The 18,055-nt window shown below is 36.9% G+C and overlaps 1 protein-coding gene across 3 annotated transcripts in view; it reads right to left on the bottom strand.

Annotated features, from left to right (window-relative positions):
* Positions 1-18,055, bottom strand: part of GABBR2 (gamma-aminobutyric acid type B receptor subunit 2) — a 469,148-nt gene that overhangs the window by 32,346 nt on the left and 418,747 nt on the right. For all 3 annotated transcript variants that reach the window (XM_039548719.1, XM_019282587.3, XM_039548720.1), the window contains one exon: positions 7,142-7,252. In XM_039548719.1, coding sequence (XP_039404653.1) covers positions 7,142-7,252 — 111 coding nt within the window. The remainder of the gene's footprint in view (positions 1-7,141; positions 7,253-18,055) is intronic.

The raw sequence follows: 18,055 nt of genomic DNA, 5'->3' as shown, positions 1-18,055 counted from the left end.
TTTCAGCCTGGAGTACCTGTGAAGCTTGACTTGTGTGTTGTTTACTCAGGTTCATTCATTAAATCCAGATCATCACAGACATAGGCACATTTTTATTTCAGTGAAATGGCTGCAGATATTTTTCAATGAGGTTTCTCAGAACTTAAAAAAAAAAAAAAAAGGGATTTTTGGTTTTCATGTTTTCACTGGAGAATTGTGCAGTAAAAATACTGAGCAGCTTTCAGGAAGATGCATATAAAAGTGACCTTTTTTTTTTTTAATTAGCAGTACAATAAGTAAGGTTAGAAAACTGAAAGACAAACTTTGCCCTTGTAGGTCTCTTACCTTCACAGTCAGTACAATCTGATGTTAAACCATTGCTCACTCCCCTGATCTGAGTCAGCTGTGTATTTAGTTCATTTTCACAGAGCTGCTCTGGAAGCTTAATATTTCTATTGAGCATTAGGACAAGAGCTAAATATTATTTTTAATTGCAAGATATGATATTCAGCTACTCAGCTGAAGGACTTTCTTCTTGGCAAAATCCTTTATTCCCAGTGCAGGACAGAAAGGCAGCGGTACAAAGCTACAAACACTAACAGGCATCAAGATTTCACTTTATACTCCAGCCTCCCAAATCAACAGGTCAATAAAATATTTTCCCCTCTTTCCATTGAGACTATATTTGACTTTTTTCCATGAAAATTCTGCTTAGTCATGAAACACATTCGAGTAACTAAGTTTAAACAAATACACAACGGGTCATTAGCAAATATCCATTTGGAATAGCGTTATATTGTCTCTGGCATAAGATTACCACAATCACAGCTCTGTAAAGAGGTGAAGCACCTCTGCTAAAAACCAGTGTGTGCTACAGTTTAAATCTATTTCTGCTGTGCAAAAATTGATGCCAAGAGACATGTAAGGGAATACTGCACTATTTGCAACATTTCAAAAATATATTTGAAGTTTCCTTATGGTCATATTAGGGAAAAATTTATCCAACAAAACCATATGGAAATGTGGTTTTGGATGCTAAAATACTGTCCATGTTTTATAAAAGATATACTAAATATCTGGTACCACTATAAACTACTTTCCCCCACTGCAAAACTTAACTACCTTCCTCTCTGATCACTGTAAGATGGGACAGATGGGTTGGTGCTAAACCCACCATATATATGAGTTGGAATCATGCAAGTTAATCGACAAAGAGGAAGTTCCTTCTTCTGAGTACTCTTTTTGATCATGAAGGGAATTAGGAAAGAATGCAAGTATATGTGTTAAAAATCAAAGGTATTATCAGAAAACAATTGGGAATTTTAACATAATCTGAAAACTATTCATTTTTTCTACACATCAAATTGATTAATTTGATAAATGAATGAATTAATAATATGGTTGATATAGTCTCATAAGATAATTGGGAGGGACTTGAGGAAATCATGTAGTGCAACCTCCTGCTCAAAAAGCAGGCTCAGATGTGAGTTCAGTCCAGGCAGTTCATAATTTTATCCAGTCTGGTTTTGTAACCTTTTTAGGACAAAAGCTGGTCAGACTCTCTGGGTGACTGCTCCACTGCTTCCCTTTCCTCAGTGACAAAAAAAAAAAAAAAAAAAAAAAAATTCTTTACATCCTTCATTGAGTAAATATAAAATAATAGTAAAATAATAAAAGGAGTAGCACATCTTGCACACCACAGCTGTATGGTTCATATGCAGCTCCTGGGCTTGACACACACAGAGGGCTTAAGCACCTGAAGTAGCAGAGAGAAGCTACATCCAACATCCAGCAAGGACAGCCAGACCATCCCCCAGTACCATCTGTAGGTATCTAAATGCTGTCAGTGACCAAATTTTCTGCTGGATATTTGCTAACTGGTGACTGGTTGTCACACAACAAGCATCTGCTTCCCCTCCTGCCTGTAGGGGCAAGAGCACAAAGTCCTGACTGAAGAGTGGGCTTCTGGCCATGACTGGAACTCAAGCTCTAAACCATGGTACCTAACTCCTTTTTTGAAAATCTACTCCCAAGTGCATAAAAAAAATGGAAAAGTAATGTTTATGAATTAGCCAACAAAGCAAAAGAAACCATTGGAGAAGGGGGAAGGGGAAGCAACAGGGATATTTACAAACAGCAACTGAAAGATGTTTGGGTATGTGCTGTGAATGATCTGTCCTAAGCTTTACATGTGTAAAAAAGCTATTACCTTAAAAATTATTTTGGTTGTTGTGGAATGTAAAATAAACAGGCAGTAAAATGGCCAAAGACTAGACAGAATGTAACAAAAATTAAAAAGAGGAAATTCATAACAATGATTATGAATTAAAGATCTAAAATAGAGATAGAGGAAAGGTAAGTTAAATGTATGGTAGTAAATGAATGGCTAGCAGCATTAACAGAATTTATAAGGATTTATAAAAATGTAAGTTGAGAAAAATGAATTGTAATAATGATTAATTCCTTGGAAGATGAAAAATTCAATAGCAATGGTGCACCATAAGATTGCTCAACAAGGGATTTTGCCCTATATTTACATAGAGATGGAACAGTCCATTCACATCTTGCCAAAACAGTGAAGTGCAGCTTATTCCAGAAGTAAGAGACCTCTTGAAAACTCTGTCAAGACAAGCTGTTTTAATCACAGAGATCCTGTAATTTACATGCAGGAGTTTTAAGAATTGATTTAGAAGTTGTCTGGACTACTGGGTTTAATTTGATATTTATATATAGCAAAGATTTGTTGGATATTTGTTGATATTTATTGGAATTCTGGCAAAGCTCCACTTAAGATGCAAAGAGGCCATATGGGAAAAGAGAAAGTGGAACACCCCCAGTGATTACAGAGCTATTACTGTAATTTCTCTCCTAAGCAAATTAATGAAATAGCTGACACATGAACTCATCCAGTAAGTGGGGAACAAAAAAAAAAAAAAGGATAGAAATATAATTCAACATGCTATTATTTTGCAAGACTGAATAAAGGCAATTACATTCATGAAGATTACGTAGATTTCTCAGTAGTAGATTTCTCAGTGCACAGTATCATTATTTAAATACTGAATGCTATAAAATCAATACAACAAATTTAAACTGATTGAAATCTATGTGATAAATCTCAACATGTAGCTATTAAAGAGAAGTTACTGAAAAAAAAGGATAGTTTTTAAAAAAATTCTAACTTAAGCTGTCCCATACATGTACATGGGCTTGGAGGAGACTATAATAACATGGCTGAAAATGATGCAGAGGAAGCAAAGGCGAAGAATGGTAGACAACTCACAGCAAGATTTTTAGAAAAATCACAGAACTTTGGCCAAATGCAAGAAAATTTTCCTAGAAATAAAGACATCAGGCCATTTTAGAGAAAGAGGGATAACATATAAGCAAGAGCCAACAAAGTTCAAGGTTTGGAATAAGACACATTCAGCTTAGCAATTAGAGAGCCTTAGGAAGCAGAGGATTCTTTCAGTCTTGAAATTAATATTGAACATTATCCCAAGGATATGTATTAGTTGAATTAATGTTTTCTTTGGCTTCATAAATCAATTACAGAATTGTGTTGTGCAGTATATCAACTATAGTGGAATGCCGGAAAATGAATCATTAGAAGAAAATAAATTTCTTATTCTTATGGACTTTTATCAAGTTGCATGGTGCATATGCTTTTTTTTTTCCTATCTCAGTCATGAGATACTGATAACCATACTGATATTTTCATTCTTGGCATTCTTGGCATTCTTAGCTAAGGATGATCTGTTAAAAATGGTGTATGGGAAGTGGTCAATATTATTGGTTATGGCTTAAAACCCCCTCAATTAACACGGGGCAAAAGTAGAATTTCATACAGAGAGCAACAGTCAAGCTCAAAATATAGTTTTGCCTCAAAAGCCTGTTTCTCAGTAGCTGAATAACAGGTATCTGTAATAACATGTCAGGGACACAATGAAACTTCCAACATATGTGCACCTTGAATCTAATGTTAACTTAAAGCATTATCAGGAAGAGAGGGATCAAACAGTAGACAAGACTAATGTGTGTGTGACTAATAAGCAAAGCATTCTAAGAGTCCAGTCTGGTATTGTTCTGGCTGAGATGAGAAAAATAATTCATACCCCTCAGAAAGATGTTAGTGCACTCCCTAATAACGCATCACCAGCAAGGTGAAGATGGTGTGTTTTCTGTCATCCTTTGGAATATATGAAATAAAGGTGCTTTTCAATGTGTGCCTCATCAAAAATCAAAATACTGCAACTGACTAGTTGAGGTGCAACTGATCCAGTTGACGTAATGGTGCTCAGGCATAGAATATTCTCAATCTCAGAAGTCTTTTTCAGCCTAACTGATTCTGTTATTCTGCAATGGTCAACATGTACACATAGACAGACCTTGAACTTGTCTGCAGCCTTTTAGGAGCTGAACTTGAGAAGGGAGAAAACACTGAATCCTCTAAGTATGGAGCAACTGGAGAAGACTAATACACTGTTCATTAAGAAAATTAATAAAGTGGTAAAGGCAAAATGTAGGATGGTCATTTTCCTGTTATTCTCTAGTCACGAGTCCTGAGGAATCTGAATCTAATAACTGAGAAGCCTTCATGAAGTAAGTAAGAATTTCCTCACATCCCTTCAGAGGCAATTGAAGAATTGTGAATCTGATTTTTAAAGTTTGCTTACTTTAATTTAGAGGGAACCAATGTATCCTGTCATGTAATGCCTTCCCTTATTTTGCCATACCTTGCCTTCCCTTCTGTGCTCTGCCCTACCCTGAGTGATTTATTCACTGCATCAGTTCATTTAAGACATCAGAATGGACAGTATTGCTTTTACTTCAAGACAAAAAAGAAAAGAACTTTTTTAGGTTAACCCCATTTTTTGTATTCCTATTTTGAGACAAGAGGTCACGGTAAACCATTTTGGCCTGAGTAAAGCCATTTTACCTTAAATATTGCATTGTACTGTAATAAGCAATACTAGCTCTTTAGTATATAGCATGTTAAATTAGATCTATGTTTTATTATTACAAATCACAGAATTTTGTACTAGCTAAACCTTTATAAAATGATACAGTAACATGAGAGGTTCTGTTTTTTGTTCTGAAGGCAAAGTATGTGTGGTGTACAGAATGTTTTTGGTGATGAGATAAAATGCATCAATTCTGTTGTCCTCATATCACTCATTCACTCATCATAGCAATTATTTAAATGATTCAGATGAGTATCTTCCTTTTTAATATGTAGCGATTTGTGTGTTAAGAGGGCACTGGAGTAATAAAAAGTGTGTATTTCACTTGTGGTTATGAAAAGCTGTGTGTCTGAAATTAGTGAGTAATGGCATACATAAAATAAATAAGACATTAGTACCACTTAGGCTGAATGTTATAGATATGCCACAAACCAAGAAATTCAATAGTGAATTGGGTGTTTTACATATGCATATATCCACATATATGCACATATTATTGTCTAATAATGTAATGGCATTTGCAAAATAAGCTTGCAAGTGACACTTACAGACTTAAAGACAGTCACATACCTTATAGAACATAGTCCAACATACATGCTGACAAATCAATATACAGCAAAGAGCTAGTGAGAACCAAAGTAGTCTGACTACTGTCTAACACTACTCAAACTTGAAACTTCAAAGAAAGTTGCCTGAGAATGTATATTTAAAATATTTTTACTGAAAACATTGATGAAGTTATTTAAAAAACCAAAGAAACCCTACCATTTGTTTGAATCTTACTGTGGCCCCAGTGCTGGTCAATGTCATGGCTCCCAACTTGCAGCATCCTTCAGGACACAAATCCCTCAATGCTGCACTACATGCCAAGGTTGATGTGCACCCAGAGCCACCCAGAGCTGACCAGTCAGACATGCTGAGGTGTGGAATCTCTCCTGATTCCTGATCCCTTTGGAGGGAGCAAGTATGTCCTAGGTCCTAATTTCACAGCCTGCTTGGACATTCTCTGTCTGAAAAAGAGCCATCTACTCCTTTCCCTTTCCCTTTCCCTTTCCCTTTCCCTTTCCCTTTCCCTTTCCCTTTCCCTTTCCCTTTCCCTTTCCCTTTCCCTTTCCCTTTCCCTTTCCCTTTCCTTCCCCTGAGAAGACTTCCTTTTGCCTAGTAGCTCGAGGATCTGAGCTCTCACCTGGGACCTGGAGACATTTGATGCTAGTGCCTTCTTGCTTGAAGGCTCACCCCAGCAGAGTGGTCTGACCACAAAGCAACTGTTTAGAATTTAAAGAAACAAAACCCCCCATCTCTCTTTAAACACTTTTCAGCCTGAAGAAAGCAGTGTGAAACGCAGCAGGACTCATCAGAGCAGTCATTCACAGGGGAGAGGGAAGAAAAGGACTCCTGGCACGAGCAGCCCCCTCTGGGCAGCAGCACCAACCACACCAAGTGGCAGCAGCTGACCCCATCTTTCCCGGTGTCCTAATGAACCAGCATGCTCCAAATGCACAGAACAGATTGACCCCTTCAGGCACTGTAGACTAATGTCTATCAGGCTTAGGATCCAGATGGGGCTCAACTCAAGATAGGTGTTCTGCTGGTCAGTGCTGTCAAAATCAGTGTTTTCAAAACCTTCAGGCTCAGGAGCTTTTAATCACTAATAGTCACAGTTTCTTTTTCTTTTTTTAAACTATCAAGCCTCAGGGTTCCTCATTCCTGAGCTCTGTTTTAGTAACTAAATCTTTTTATCGAGATGGGCCTCAGTGACAAAAGAGTTATTTTCATTCAGGCCCCAAATTAATCTTGCATCTTGTGGTTATTTCTCAAGGACATTTGCAACTAAGAGGCAAACACCTCGAACAATCTAAATCTACCTTTTTGGAGAACCTATAGGAATTCAGAGGATTTGACTTCTTTATTTACAAAGCTGTCTCGTTTGTAGACCCATCTTTTCACTACTAAATTTCATGGTTTGTGGTACACCTATAATACTCAGCTTAAGTGCTAGTAATGTCTTATTTATTTTACAAATGCATATATCCACATATTATTGTCTAATGAACTTTAAAACAGACCTGATTATAAAACTTGTACTCAAGGCCATTTTAACTGACTCCCAGCCATCAGGAAAGCAAATAAAATTCAATTGATGCCTATCAGTAAATAGCAGCTTGAAGTCAGTGCTGTGCAGAAGAAGCTGTGCTTACCATCAGCAGCCCTTTATAAGCATAGACGATCCCAAGCCAAATGGTCATGTGGGTGTTTTCGCAGTGCTCCAAGATTGGTCGGATGGAGATATCTCTGCCCGCAGGGTCCGGCTGCAAAATGAAAAGGTGGAATAGTTGGACTCAGATTTCCTTTGCATTTGCACCTCAGTGGTACTTAGATATATTTTCAGTTAATTGAGGATGTGCAGAATACAGAGTGGACAACTTTAAAGTAACTTGTGATGAGAGCGGACCCATGAACCTGCAGAGAAATACCGTGAAAAGCAAGGATCTGAGGAAACAGCTGCATGATACCTACTACCTGGTGAGGTCACATCTACTGCAAACCTGAAAGAAAATGTCTGAAGTCACTCTGTATTTAACATTGTCAGTCATATTTATCAGCTTTAGGACATACAATTTTCCAACAAGGCAAACAGCTTGAAAGCAGAGGCATGAAAAATAATGTATTTAAATTCCTCTTTCCTTTCACCTGCGGTTCTTGTGTCACTGGCAAATGGCTGATAAACAATGTATGAAACATTGCCGTGTTTCAGTTGGTTTTTCATTGATAACCATGAGCTAAATTAAAGACCATTTACTATGGAAACTACACCAGTAGCTTAGGAGAGACTATAAATCATCAAAAATAAGGAAAAAAGAAAGTCTTTTAGATACGGTGATTGCCTGTGCAAAATGAAATACTGTTGGAAGCTTTGTAGCTTTCCATTTATTTTGAAAAGGAGCTTGTATAATATTGCAGAATCAAGAGGACTTGGAGACTAATAGAACTGTTTGTATGAAGGAGGAGCAATAACAAAGACTCAGAGAAACCTGCAAGAACCACCCCTTGCCCTCCTCACATTTTTTTTTTATGAACAGAGGAAAGAACAGCTGACACACAGAGCAAAGGGTTACTAGCTACTATGCTGTACACAATTAGAATAGATATTCGGGTCTGGGCAAAAGGCTAAACTGCTTGTTAATGATGCACATTGTACAAGAACACAAGGATCTTCTTGTATGTGATTCTTAGAGAACTTGTTTTAGTTACATGCTGCAGAACACTCCTGCTGGCTATCCTGAGATGCATGTACCTACAGTTGTTGTGTTTACAAAAAATGCTGAAATACTGAAAGCTACTTTTCCTTTCTACTTTGAAAGACTGGATTTGAACTTCAGCCAAACTAAGATCAACCCAAACGCAGCTTTCTGTACCTGGTTGTCCCAGTGGGCATTTCAATTTTCCTTTTTGATGAGTAACACATGTAAAATGTTTCAAACATAAGTATAGTGATCATTATATAAGAAAAAAATCATGTTTTCACCAACTGAAAGTTAGAAATATACATGGAAAGACTTTGAAGATATCTGAATAATTTCCTAAAGCTTATTCTTGCTGTCTCTGATGATGTATGACTTCTGCTATGTATTTCAGCAGTCACAGCAATAATCTTCAGTTCACTTTCTTCCACTGGTGTTTTTGTATGTGAAGCATTTCCCCTGACCTCATACTCTGTAAAAATGAGAAAACCCAAACAACCTTGTGCTATGATGCACTGCACAGTGAAAGTACTCACAACTTTCTTTGCAAAGCCTTCAGTAGGCAAGACATTAACATTTAAAACCTTTTCCTATCCTGAACTCCTGTAGAAACCCTGAAACAAAAAATAAAGCTCTTGGAAAAAAAGCTGGGCTAAAATAAAGTACGATAAAAACCAAGGCAGCAATATTAACTCTCCCAAAGAGCTTATGACTCCATCCTAATGGTTGTTGATGGCAGGCAAACAACCATTAGCTGAAGAACTGAAATGACTACAAACATTAAGTGTCATCACAACATTTAAGATGCTACAAATGTTTGTCTGGGGATCAGTTGAACTACCTCATTCTCCCTGATCAATGACAAAAGCCCAATGCTAAAATTTAGGTGCACTGAAAGCACTCTTTCATCTCAAAGTTACATGAAAATATACATAAACCTGATATGTTGAACATCATTTTTTTCTATTATGTAATAAAGTTCACCAGGCAAATCATTCACACAGAGCTCTGTATATGTAACTGATGTGTCAACAGGACTGTACTACAGAGACATTTTTGTAAAATTCGAAATTATATCTAAGCCTGCCAATAGCACCATCTCTCATGGTCTGGAATTACAGAAGTGACATAAAATTTAAGGCTGTGGTCATCAGGCTTTCTTCTTTTTTTTTCCTTCTCACTGGTGAGTCAGCACAGGACTGTCTCTTCATTTCCCCAATTCTACATCCCTCCTGCCAGGTATTTCTTCTCTTCCAGTTTCCCACTTTTCTGAAACAAGAAAGTGTATAAATAATGTGGATTGCCACCTGGTGCGATGGACAACGTCACGTGGTTTGTTTCCCCTCTTCCTGGATTGAAAACTCCAATCACACGTGGACTGAAGGATTCCCCCACCTTTAAGTAACTATAAGTAATTGGAATAATTCCCTGTTTTGAAGCATATAACTGAAATGTTATTTGTTCTGTGGCAATTATATTTTTATTTTCCCTATGTGGCTATTCTCTCATGAAAATTTGTTTCAAAATTGGAAAGTGTATGTCCATTCATTACTCGAAACCTCTCTTTTAAGATCCAGGCACAAAAAAGATGAAGTGGAAAACATAAATTCTTTTCAAATACTGTTAGAGAGTAAGCATCATTTCCTTAGTAGGAAGATTGTCAGATTTTATGACGCATGATAGTTCAAAACTGATGCTAATTAAGTAAAACAGCATGTTCAGATTTTCTTTGTGAGATAGTAAAATCTTGTGAAGTGCTCTAGGTAGAGCAGGAAAAGAAAGAATACTGATTGCAGCATTAGCAAAAATGTACCTGGGGAAGCACATCTTTCAAAAGACTTTCGAGATCTGCAAAGCAGTAGTACTTTAAACAAAAATTTGCTGAGGTCCTGTACATGTGGGGTTAAATGTTGGCACGTAGCAGTAATTTTAAAGTGAACTGATTTTGCTGTTTACTTATCTCTGTTGCAAAATGACATTCCTGTTCTACTGCCTTTAATTTGCCATTCTGTTTCTTCACTGATTTTGTATGAATTAACTAATCATAGCAAAAAGCTGGGTTAAAAAAACATTAGATATTTTCTGATGTCAAAAGAATTTTCAAAAACTCTACAATTACAGCTGAATGGGGCACTTGACTGACCTCTCTAATCATCCACCATTTGTGCACTTTGTTATTGCTTAGAGAGGATGACAACATAAATGCTACCAGTGATTATATATGTACTGGAAATTTGCCCTTTCCTTTTATAGAAAACAATCTCAATGCCCTTCAGATGTCATTCTCAAAAGCCTGAAGACCTCCTATCTTGTGATTAGGCTGAAGCTTTCCTACCTCTTCTGAAACCTAATAAGGTTTCTGACATTGACATCAATTTCTGGAGTGCTTTCAGCAGTTGAACATAAATAGTTTAGTCTGTTCACTTCATACAAGAGTTGTGTATCATCACCAGTAAAATGCTTGTTTTATGTGAGATCCACTAGGTCTAGAAAGCAACCCAAACCAGTAAACAGAATGTTTATATCCCCAGTGTGTGTGTGTTTAAACTATTATCAGTCAATTCTGTAGTTCTGTTGCTTTTTCATTTTCTTTGCTCTTCAGTCTGCTGGGAGGGCTGGAAGATCCTTGTCATAATAGGTGAGTGATGGCCCAGGTGGGAACTACCAGAGGGAGAAGTGAAGCTTAAAACTACCAGGAACCATTAGGGAAATCTGAATTTATTTTTTTTTTTTTAATCTATAAGTACAATTTCTTAGTGGCTATTATATTAGCCAAAATCCCTCTGGAAAGGGCAGATATTTGTATGATGTACCTTTGACTTAATTTGTGTCTTTATTGCTATTCCTCTTCTGTAGCTTCAAAGGTCTTCAAAGGAGGAAGGGTCTTTGTTCTGTGAGGCATTTTATCCAGCAAATGTCTTGGAAGAACAGACTGGACTAGCACACAGTATCCAAAAGTCCTTGACCTTCCTAAGGTACTTTTTCTTCATGGTCTCCTCCTCAGGTCCATTGGCCAGCACAACAGATGATTCTGTTTGCAGAGTTGTGGTGCTGCTATGTGGCAGAGCTCACAGGGGGTCAGTCTCATCCCACTCCCTGTTTTATCTTCCCTTTAAATGGCTTCAATTGAACTGGCATAATGACTGTATACTACAGCTAATTTGTAGTGTGAATTAGATATCCCTGGCATCTTTAATTTGTCATATTTAGCAGGCATATGGAGCTCATGTGATTCCTTGTCTTAAAACACAGACTTAGCTAAATTAGAAGATCATTCTTACTTCTTAAATTCACTTTTTTTTTTTTCCCAAGGATAATTAGAGTTGGTTTATACTCTAAATTCTGCAAAGGTATTTCACAAAAGGATTCAAACAGTTTGAGCATGCAGTGTGAAATTGAGAGCCAGACTCTTAATTACTGATGAAAAGATGAGGATCAGACATTGTCAACTTTTTGATTACCTAATTATTTGTAGGTATTTATAGAGCAAAACAGCTGTGATATGAAAAAGAGATTTTCCAGGAAATGGATCCCTTTTGTTTCATGTATTTTTTGCTTTGTGCAGTCATACTTTCCATTACTGCAAAATAGGAATGGTAATACTAAGCTACGGTAGCTCATTTGGAATGTCTTCCAATTAAAAATGTGGTAGGCAGCCTAGAATAACAGGCAACCTTGTTTGTTGATACCTGAGCTTGGGTTTGGGTACATTACAGATCACACTGTATGTCACAGGGTAGCTCAGCAAAGCACAAAACTATTACTGAATTCTTGCAATCCAGTGGCCAATCTAATTTCCCTTCAATTAATTGAAAAGTTTGGACATTTGTGTAACATTCTAATGATTGAAAGAGGAGGTATGAAGTGTTTCAGGACACAAGCTTTCTTACATAGATCTGAATACACACCCTTTGCCTCTGTGACATGAACTAAAGGGTTTCTTTTGGTTATCCAATGGGATTAAAGAGTAATTTCTGCTTCATTCGTTTTCTTGTTATACTGAAATCCAGTTCACCACCCCACCTAAGCCAATGGACTTTAGGCATTGTCTGGCTTCACAAATACTTCAACAATTAAACTCTACCCACAATTCAATATATCAATATATATGTTTATATTGTAACTCCTAAAAAATCTTCATTCCAAGTGGTATTTTAGTATGAGACAGTAATTCAGTAAGGGTTAGCTAGCAAACATGACACAATACAATAACACTTGCTGGAATACCAATGTGAATATCCCCTTTTTTTTTATTCACTCCTCAATTCGGTTTTCTAAAGAATAAAGAAGATGTACGATGCAAGCCAATGAAAAAATACTGATACATTTGGGGACTAAAAGGATATTGATGTTGCTATTTTACATCCCTCAGCTTGTTACATATACAGAATCCATGCTTAAATTTGCAAGTGAATGGGAGTGAAGAAAGACAGGAAACCTCCCCCAATTATATTAGAGATAACCACTGTAATTCCTATTATCCCAAAACAATAATGTTTGTTAATACAGACACAGTGATATCACCCTGTAATGTATTTAAAAGAAACCTACTTTTTAGGTCTCCATCTGCCTCTTATACAAATAATTCCATAAATCAGTCAGCATACATACTGTAAATTAGTGTGATTTCAAGATGATAAAATGCCAGAAGAGCTATTTACAAACTCTTTTATCATAAATTTGCCCATACATTTATTTGTAGAGAAAATCTCCCATCAACATTATTTATAGCATCACTTTACTTAATGAGTTTTATTTTCCTGTTGTGATGGTTCATTTTTGTTTAAATGAAAGTGTTTTTTGAGAGTCAAAAGGTTCCTAGAGATTTCTTGCTATTTTTATTATCTCCTAATCCAAGCAGTTTCCTTTATTTATATTACGTAAAATGCAAAGTAGTAGTTTAGACTGAGTCAAGAAAAAACTGTGATCCCTGCAAACAATTGCAAAATAGCAAATGAAAGGGAAAAGGCAAAATTCTCTTGAATCATGGAGAGTTTCAAACAACTGTGACTGAGTCTTCCCGCTCTGCAGTCAGCTATAGCTTCAGTAGAAATTTTACATCATATTATTTCCTCAGAGAATGTTGCCCCAGTTGCATATCTAGTGACTGGATAATGAAATATTTCTGTGTATGTGCATGGAGACAGAGGGACGAATGTTACAAAGGCTTAATAAAGCACTCTCAGCAGTAGAATGTGTGGTTTTCTTTGAAGGGAAGGCAAGGGGCCAAGACACATAAGAAAAGTAGGTCAGAGGAATGAAGACCTTTGTTACTACTCAGACCCTCTTGCACTGCACAGATTCTCCCAGAAATGTGCAGTTCTTGGTATCAGCTTCACAAGATGAGGATTTTCCCCTCCTTTCCTGTGAAGCTGCCCAGAACTGTGGTTCACAGCCCAGACTTGCTGTTCCTTCTAGTTTTCTTTTCTTTCCTAGCTAGATTTGCTGCTACTCTGAAGGCCATGCCAGGCACTCCTTTTGGTGGCTGGAACAATTCAGTGCCTCCTTGCTTATTGTAATGGAAACAGACAGCATTCTTGGGAAGGAAGGCAAAGGCAGAAAGAAGAACAGTAGAGTGAAACCACAGAGGACAGCCAGGGACAAACTGTTTGGGTGGCCCCAGCTGGAAGCAAGGTAGAGGTTCTTTTTGTAATTAATTTCCTAGTGGATAGGCTTTGAGTTGTAAGCAAGGATATGACTTATTGCCCATCATGTGGCACTCAGAGAAACTGGATTTAACACTTTTCCTGTAAATAAGACAGACTTGCATCCATCAGCTAACAGAATCTATCGTCAGTTGCTTCTTCCTATAAGAAAAATCAGGTCCTCAATTTTGCCCAGCTATTTGGGTCAAGGAGGACAACAATCTCACCCCTACAATTGTCTTATATTTTCTATTTACTGCTATAATTCCCTTGATTTATGGATTCTGAAAATATTTATCACTATGCTTATTTGCATTGTAGTGACAACAACAACAAATGGACACTGACTTAATTTAGAAAGTGAAAAATCCATTCCCTAAGAGGATTTAAAAACATATATATCATGTGTGGAAAAGAGAGAAGCATAAAGTAGGGTTTTATGACATTTTCAGAGGCAAATATGAGCAGAGACCACTGCCACCCTATGCAGGCTCTGATAAATGAATAGTTTCTGGGCCATGGCAAATAAAAAAAAGACTATTTCTCAACATTAAGGACCATTTTAATTTCCTTACTTGTTTTTTTATGTTCTCCAAAATGATAAGGTGATGGTCCAACAACCTATCAGAGGATTTTGCTGCTGTTTTATGACTGCACTAAGACATAATTGAGGGATTGCTGTAGTAAGGGGAGGTCTTTCCTTTGTTTTCAAAAATTTTGATCAAAATCTTTAATTTCTAATGCTAAGATCGCATAATAAGTATATTCCATAATTTCATCACTATAATTGAAGCAGAAACACCTATTTGTCCTCCCTAAGTCCTTCTAAAATTAGGTAATTCAACTTCCCCAACACAAAAGCTGCTTTCTCGTTAATCAATTCCCAGTTTCTTGTTGACAGTAAAATGTAAGGTGCATCTCAAGATACAGAAGTACATGAAAACATTTGTCTTTCATAAAAATGTTGAAGATTTTGATTTTTTTCTCCCACCTTGCAATACTAGTAATGTCTCAGATATAAACATTTGTACATACAATTTTCATCCAAACAAAGGAGTGGATGAATAAATCAATAAAGTTCAGGTCAACATAAATACTTTGATTATTTCAAAAGATTTTATTTCATTTTGACCTTTTAGACTTGATAACCTTTTTTGATATAACCTAACTCCATTTTGAAAAGAAAGGTCATGTTGAATTCAAAAGAGATGTTCTTTAGTTAATAAAGGTCAACAAGAATATTTTAGCACTTTCCTACCAAAGTAATTCTGCGTGGGGAAACTGAGACCACCTTTTTTTATTACAAATAGATGAATCTTATGGCTACTCAATGCTTTCTGAGAAAAATATCTCAAAACTTAAGGAATATTAACAGCAACAAGATTGTAAATCTGTGGTCCTGATGGATTACTTCTGAAGATTCACACTTGCTGGTACAACTGATCCTATATTAGACCAGCGACACCAATGAATGGACCACACATCTTTGCAACTTTCACTGACATCACTATGCCAGCAAAGCTTACAGACTGAGGGTGAGGGCGGGTGATTAAAGGCGTACAAAGTATGCATTCATCTTCAGTAGAGTCCTGCTTCAGCAGTGAAAAACGTAGGCCTAAACAAACTAAAATTTCACTTGGAGTCTTAAATCAATGTCCGTCCTGCTTTAAAGAAAGACTCTGAAATGAGGCTTTCATAGTCATATTGACATTACAGTTAAATGAGACTGTCTTGGTAGCTGTCTCATCTTCAGTAGAACACAGAATATAGATTTTCATTGCATTAACTCCAGTTTGAAATAAAACATCTCTTTTAGAAAAACAATCCCATGACAATAAACCTTTATAGCTCTTGCTGAGCCAATTGTATTGACTGAAGAAAAAATAGCCCTAATTTTGGTTCTAATGTCTAAAATGGATTGTCAGGTTCCTTTAGTTCTTACTATGTTTTGCCTACTGAATTGAAAGGCTACATAACAAAAATTTGTTCCTAGGTTGGTATTTACAGATTTTGACCCAGTAAACTCTTAATGTAGTCCTTGATAAGCTTCTTCTTGAGCTGGCAGTGTTTTGCACTGTGGACATGTTTTATCGTTCTTTAACATGCCTTATTGGTCTTCACTGGAGCATTGGACCAGCACATTTCCTGAAATCTGAAGAGTGGAATGGAGTATGCTCAGCTGGTCATAGCTGCCCTGCAGGCATATCCAGGATTAATACCACCACAACACCCAAGGTCAAGTGAGACCAAAACATACACATGTAACTAAAGATGTCACAAGATCTCTCCATTTTTCTTTTCTCTATTCTAAATGATGACAGAAATGTAAAGATAGTTTAAAAGCTATAGAAAAGAAAAAAGATAATCTTGAAATTTTATTCACCAAATGCTTCTCTTGATTTAATAGGAATATTTGACATGAGTGAGAACCCATAATAGTTGCACTAAGCTACCTTCAAAGCTACATGCCCCCAAAACACAAAAAGAATAGCAGTTACAGGGATTTTTGATTTTTCCATTTCATCTTTCTTCTACAAATAGCTATTTTGGTGTTGCCACTTCTATTGACGCTATTTAGAGCAAAGCAGGTAGTCATGGGAATTTTTCTTTCTCTCAGTTCAGTAAAACTTTTATGCAACATTTTTCTTAAATAATTTATTTTCTTTCAGCATCTGTCAGACCAGATTTCATTTAACACAAGTCTACCACACACTTTAAATGTTGCAGGTCCTTCCTCTGGTATACAAAAGAAGAATTTTCAGTTGAAAAAGCAAACCAATGTGAAACAAAACCTCGCAACCATAAAATCTATTTTATATTTCCATAGATTTTTTTTTTTACATTGTTAAACTCTAAATCATATAGGTTTTTTTTGTTTGTTTTTGAAGCATATATATGATATATATATATAGGTAGCACAAGCAGATAACTCTGAACCTACTCTGCCTTGCAATTCCAACATATTCTTGATTATAGTAGTACATTTGCTTATTTTTAAGGTTATGTTTCAGTGAATTATTGTATTAGAAGATCCGGACACAACAAAATGTTTATTTTTTCAAACTAGAGAATCATAGAAAGCATTGATCTGATGTGTTTTGATTTTTTTTCTATAGCTAAATATACAGTGTATATCCACAGCTGTACATTTCTTCTCTTGTCATGTGAACTTGAAGAAGTCCAAGTAGATAAGATGATCTTACCTACAAGCATCTTCCCAGTACAGGTGTATCATACTGTGTCAGGTGTCAGCATGTTTCAGGAAACTGGATTGCTCCAGTATTGGAAGAAAAGCCTGTAATCTTTACTGGACTTGAAGAATTCATTGAGGTTGTTATTTCTGTGGTAAAGTGCTTCCTCTAAATCTATCCATAATTTTTTAGTAGGGTGTAGTTAACAATTTTATCATTCCTCCTGTTATTTTTTCAGGGATGTCTATTGCATAGTTTTATTTTGACAGGTGAGCATGTGTAATTCTTCTAGAGTACTTCCAGAGCTGACATGAAAGCCGTCAAAAGCTCTTTCTCAGCATAGCCCCTGACAGCTTACACTTACACCCAAATTTTCATTTCTGAGATCAAGGCACTGAAGAGAAACAGTAAGGGGTTGATGCCTTAGTTCTTGATACCACGTTTCACAGCTCACTGAGAGACCAGCAGAGGACAAGATAAGCACAAGGAGACAGGCATTATCAGCACGAGGGCAGGAAAAGCGGCACATTTCTGAACAGTGATGTCTGGTGTCAGCCTGGTTTGTCTGACTTGGCATTCACCTCCTTTGCAGTATTCACCTACAGCCACTAACCAGCCTGTCACACATTTCAGAACAAACCTCTTCTGTCTGAGCTATCTGAGGAATTATTATGCTGTCACCATCTCCTCTTTAAGGCTGCAGCGTGACAAGACTTTAGAGAGGCAGGAGGTGTGACCTTCTGGCACTTTGCACTGGGCTGCTGGAGGGCTCCTTGGAGCAGGACCAGCTGAAACAGCTGGGTAAGCAGCACTGGTATGGCCCCAGGAAATCTAGTTTTGCTGATGTGCTTTGAGGAGCTAAGGAAAATGCAGAATGTTCTGCTACAGAGCTCTTAGTCGATCCTCCCCAAAGTAAATCCACACTGAGGATCTCTTGAGCACCTATGGCGATCCAACTTGGTGAGAGGTCTTACTCCTCTGCTGGAGTAAACTTTCATTACCATTGAAAAATTGAAGTTTGAGGTGGTATCACA

Source organism: Corvus cornix, chromosome 2 (genome assembly GCF_000738735.6).
Source record: "Corvus cornix cornix isolate S_Up_H32 chromosome 2, ASM73873v5, whole genome shotgun sequence".
In the NCBI taxonomy this organism is placed as follows: Eukaryota; Metazoa; Chordata; class Aves; order Passeriformes; family Corvidae; genus Corvus; species Corvus cornix.
This window is presented reverse-complemented; position numbering and strand designations above follow the sequence as displayed.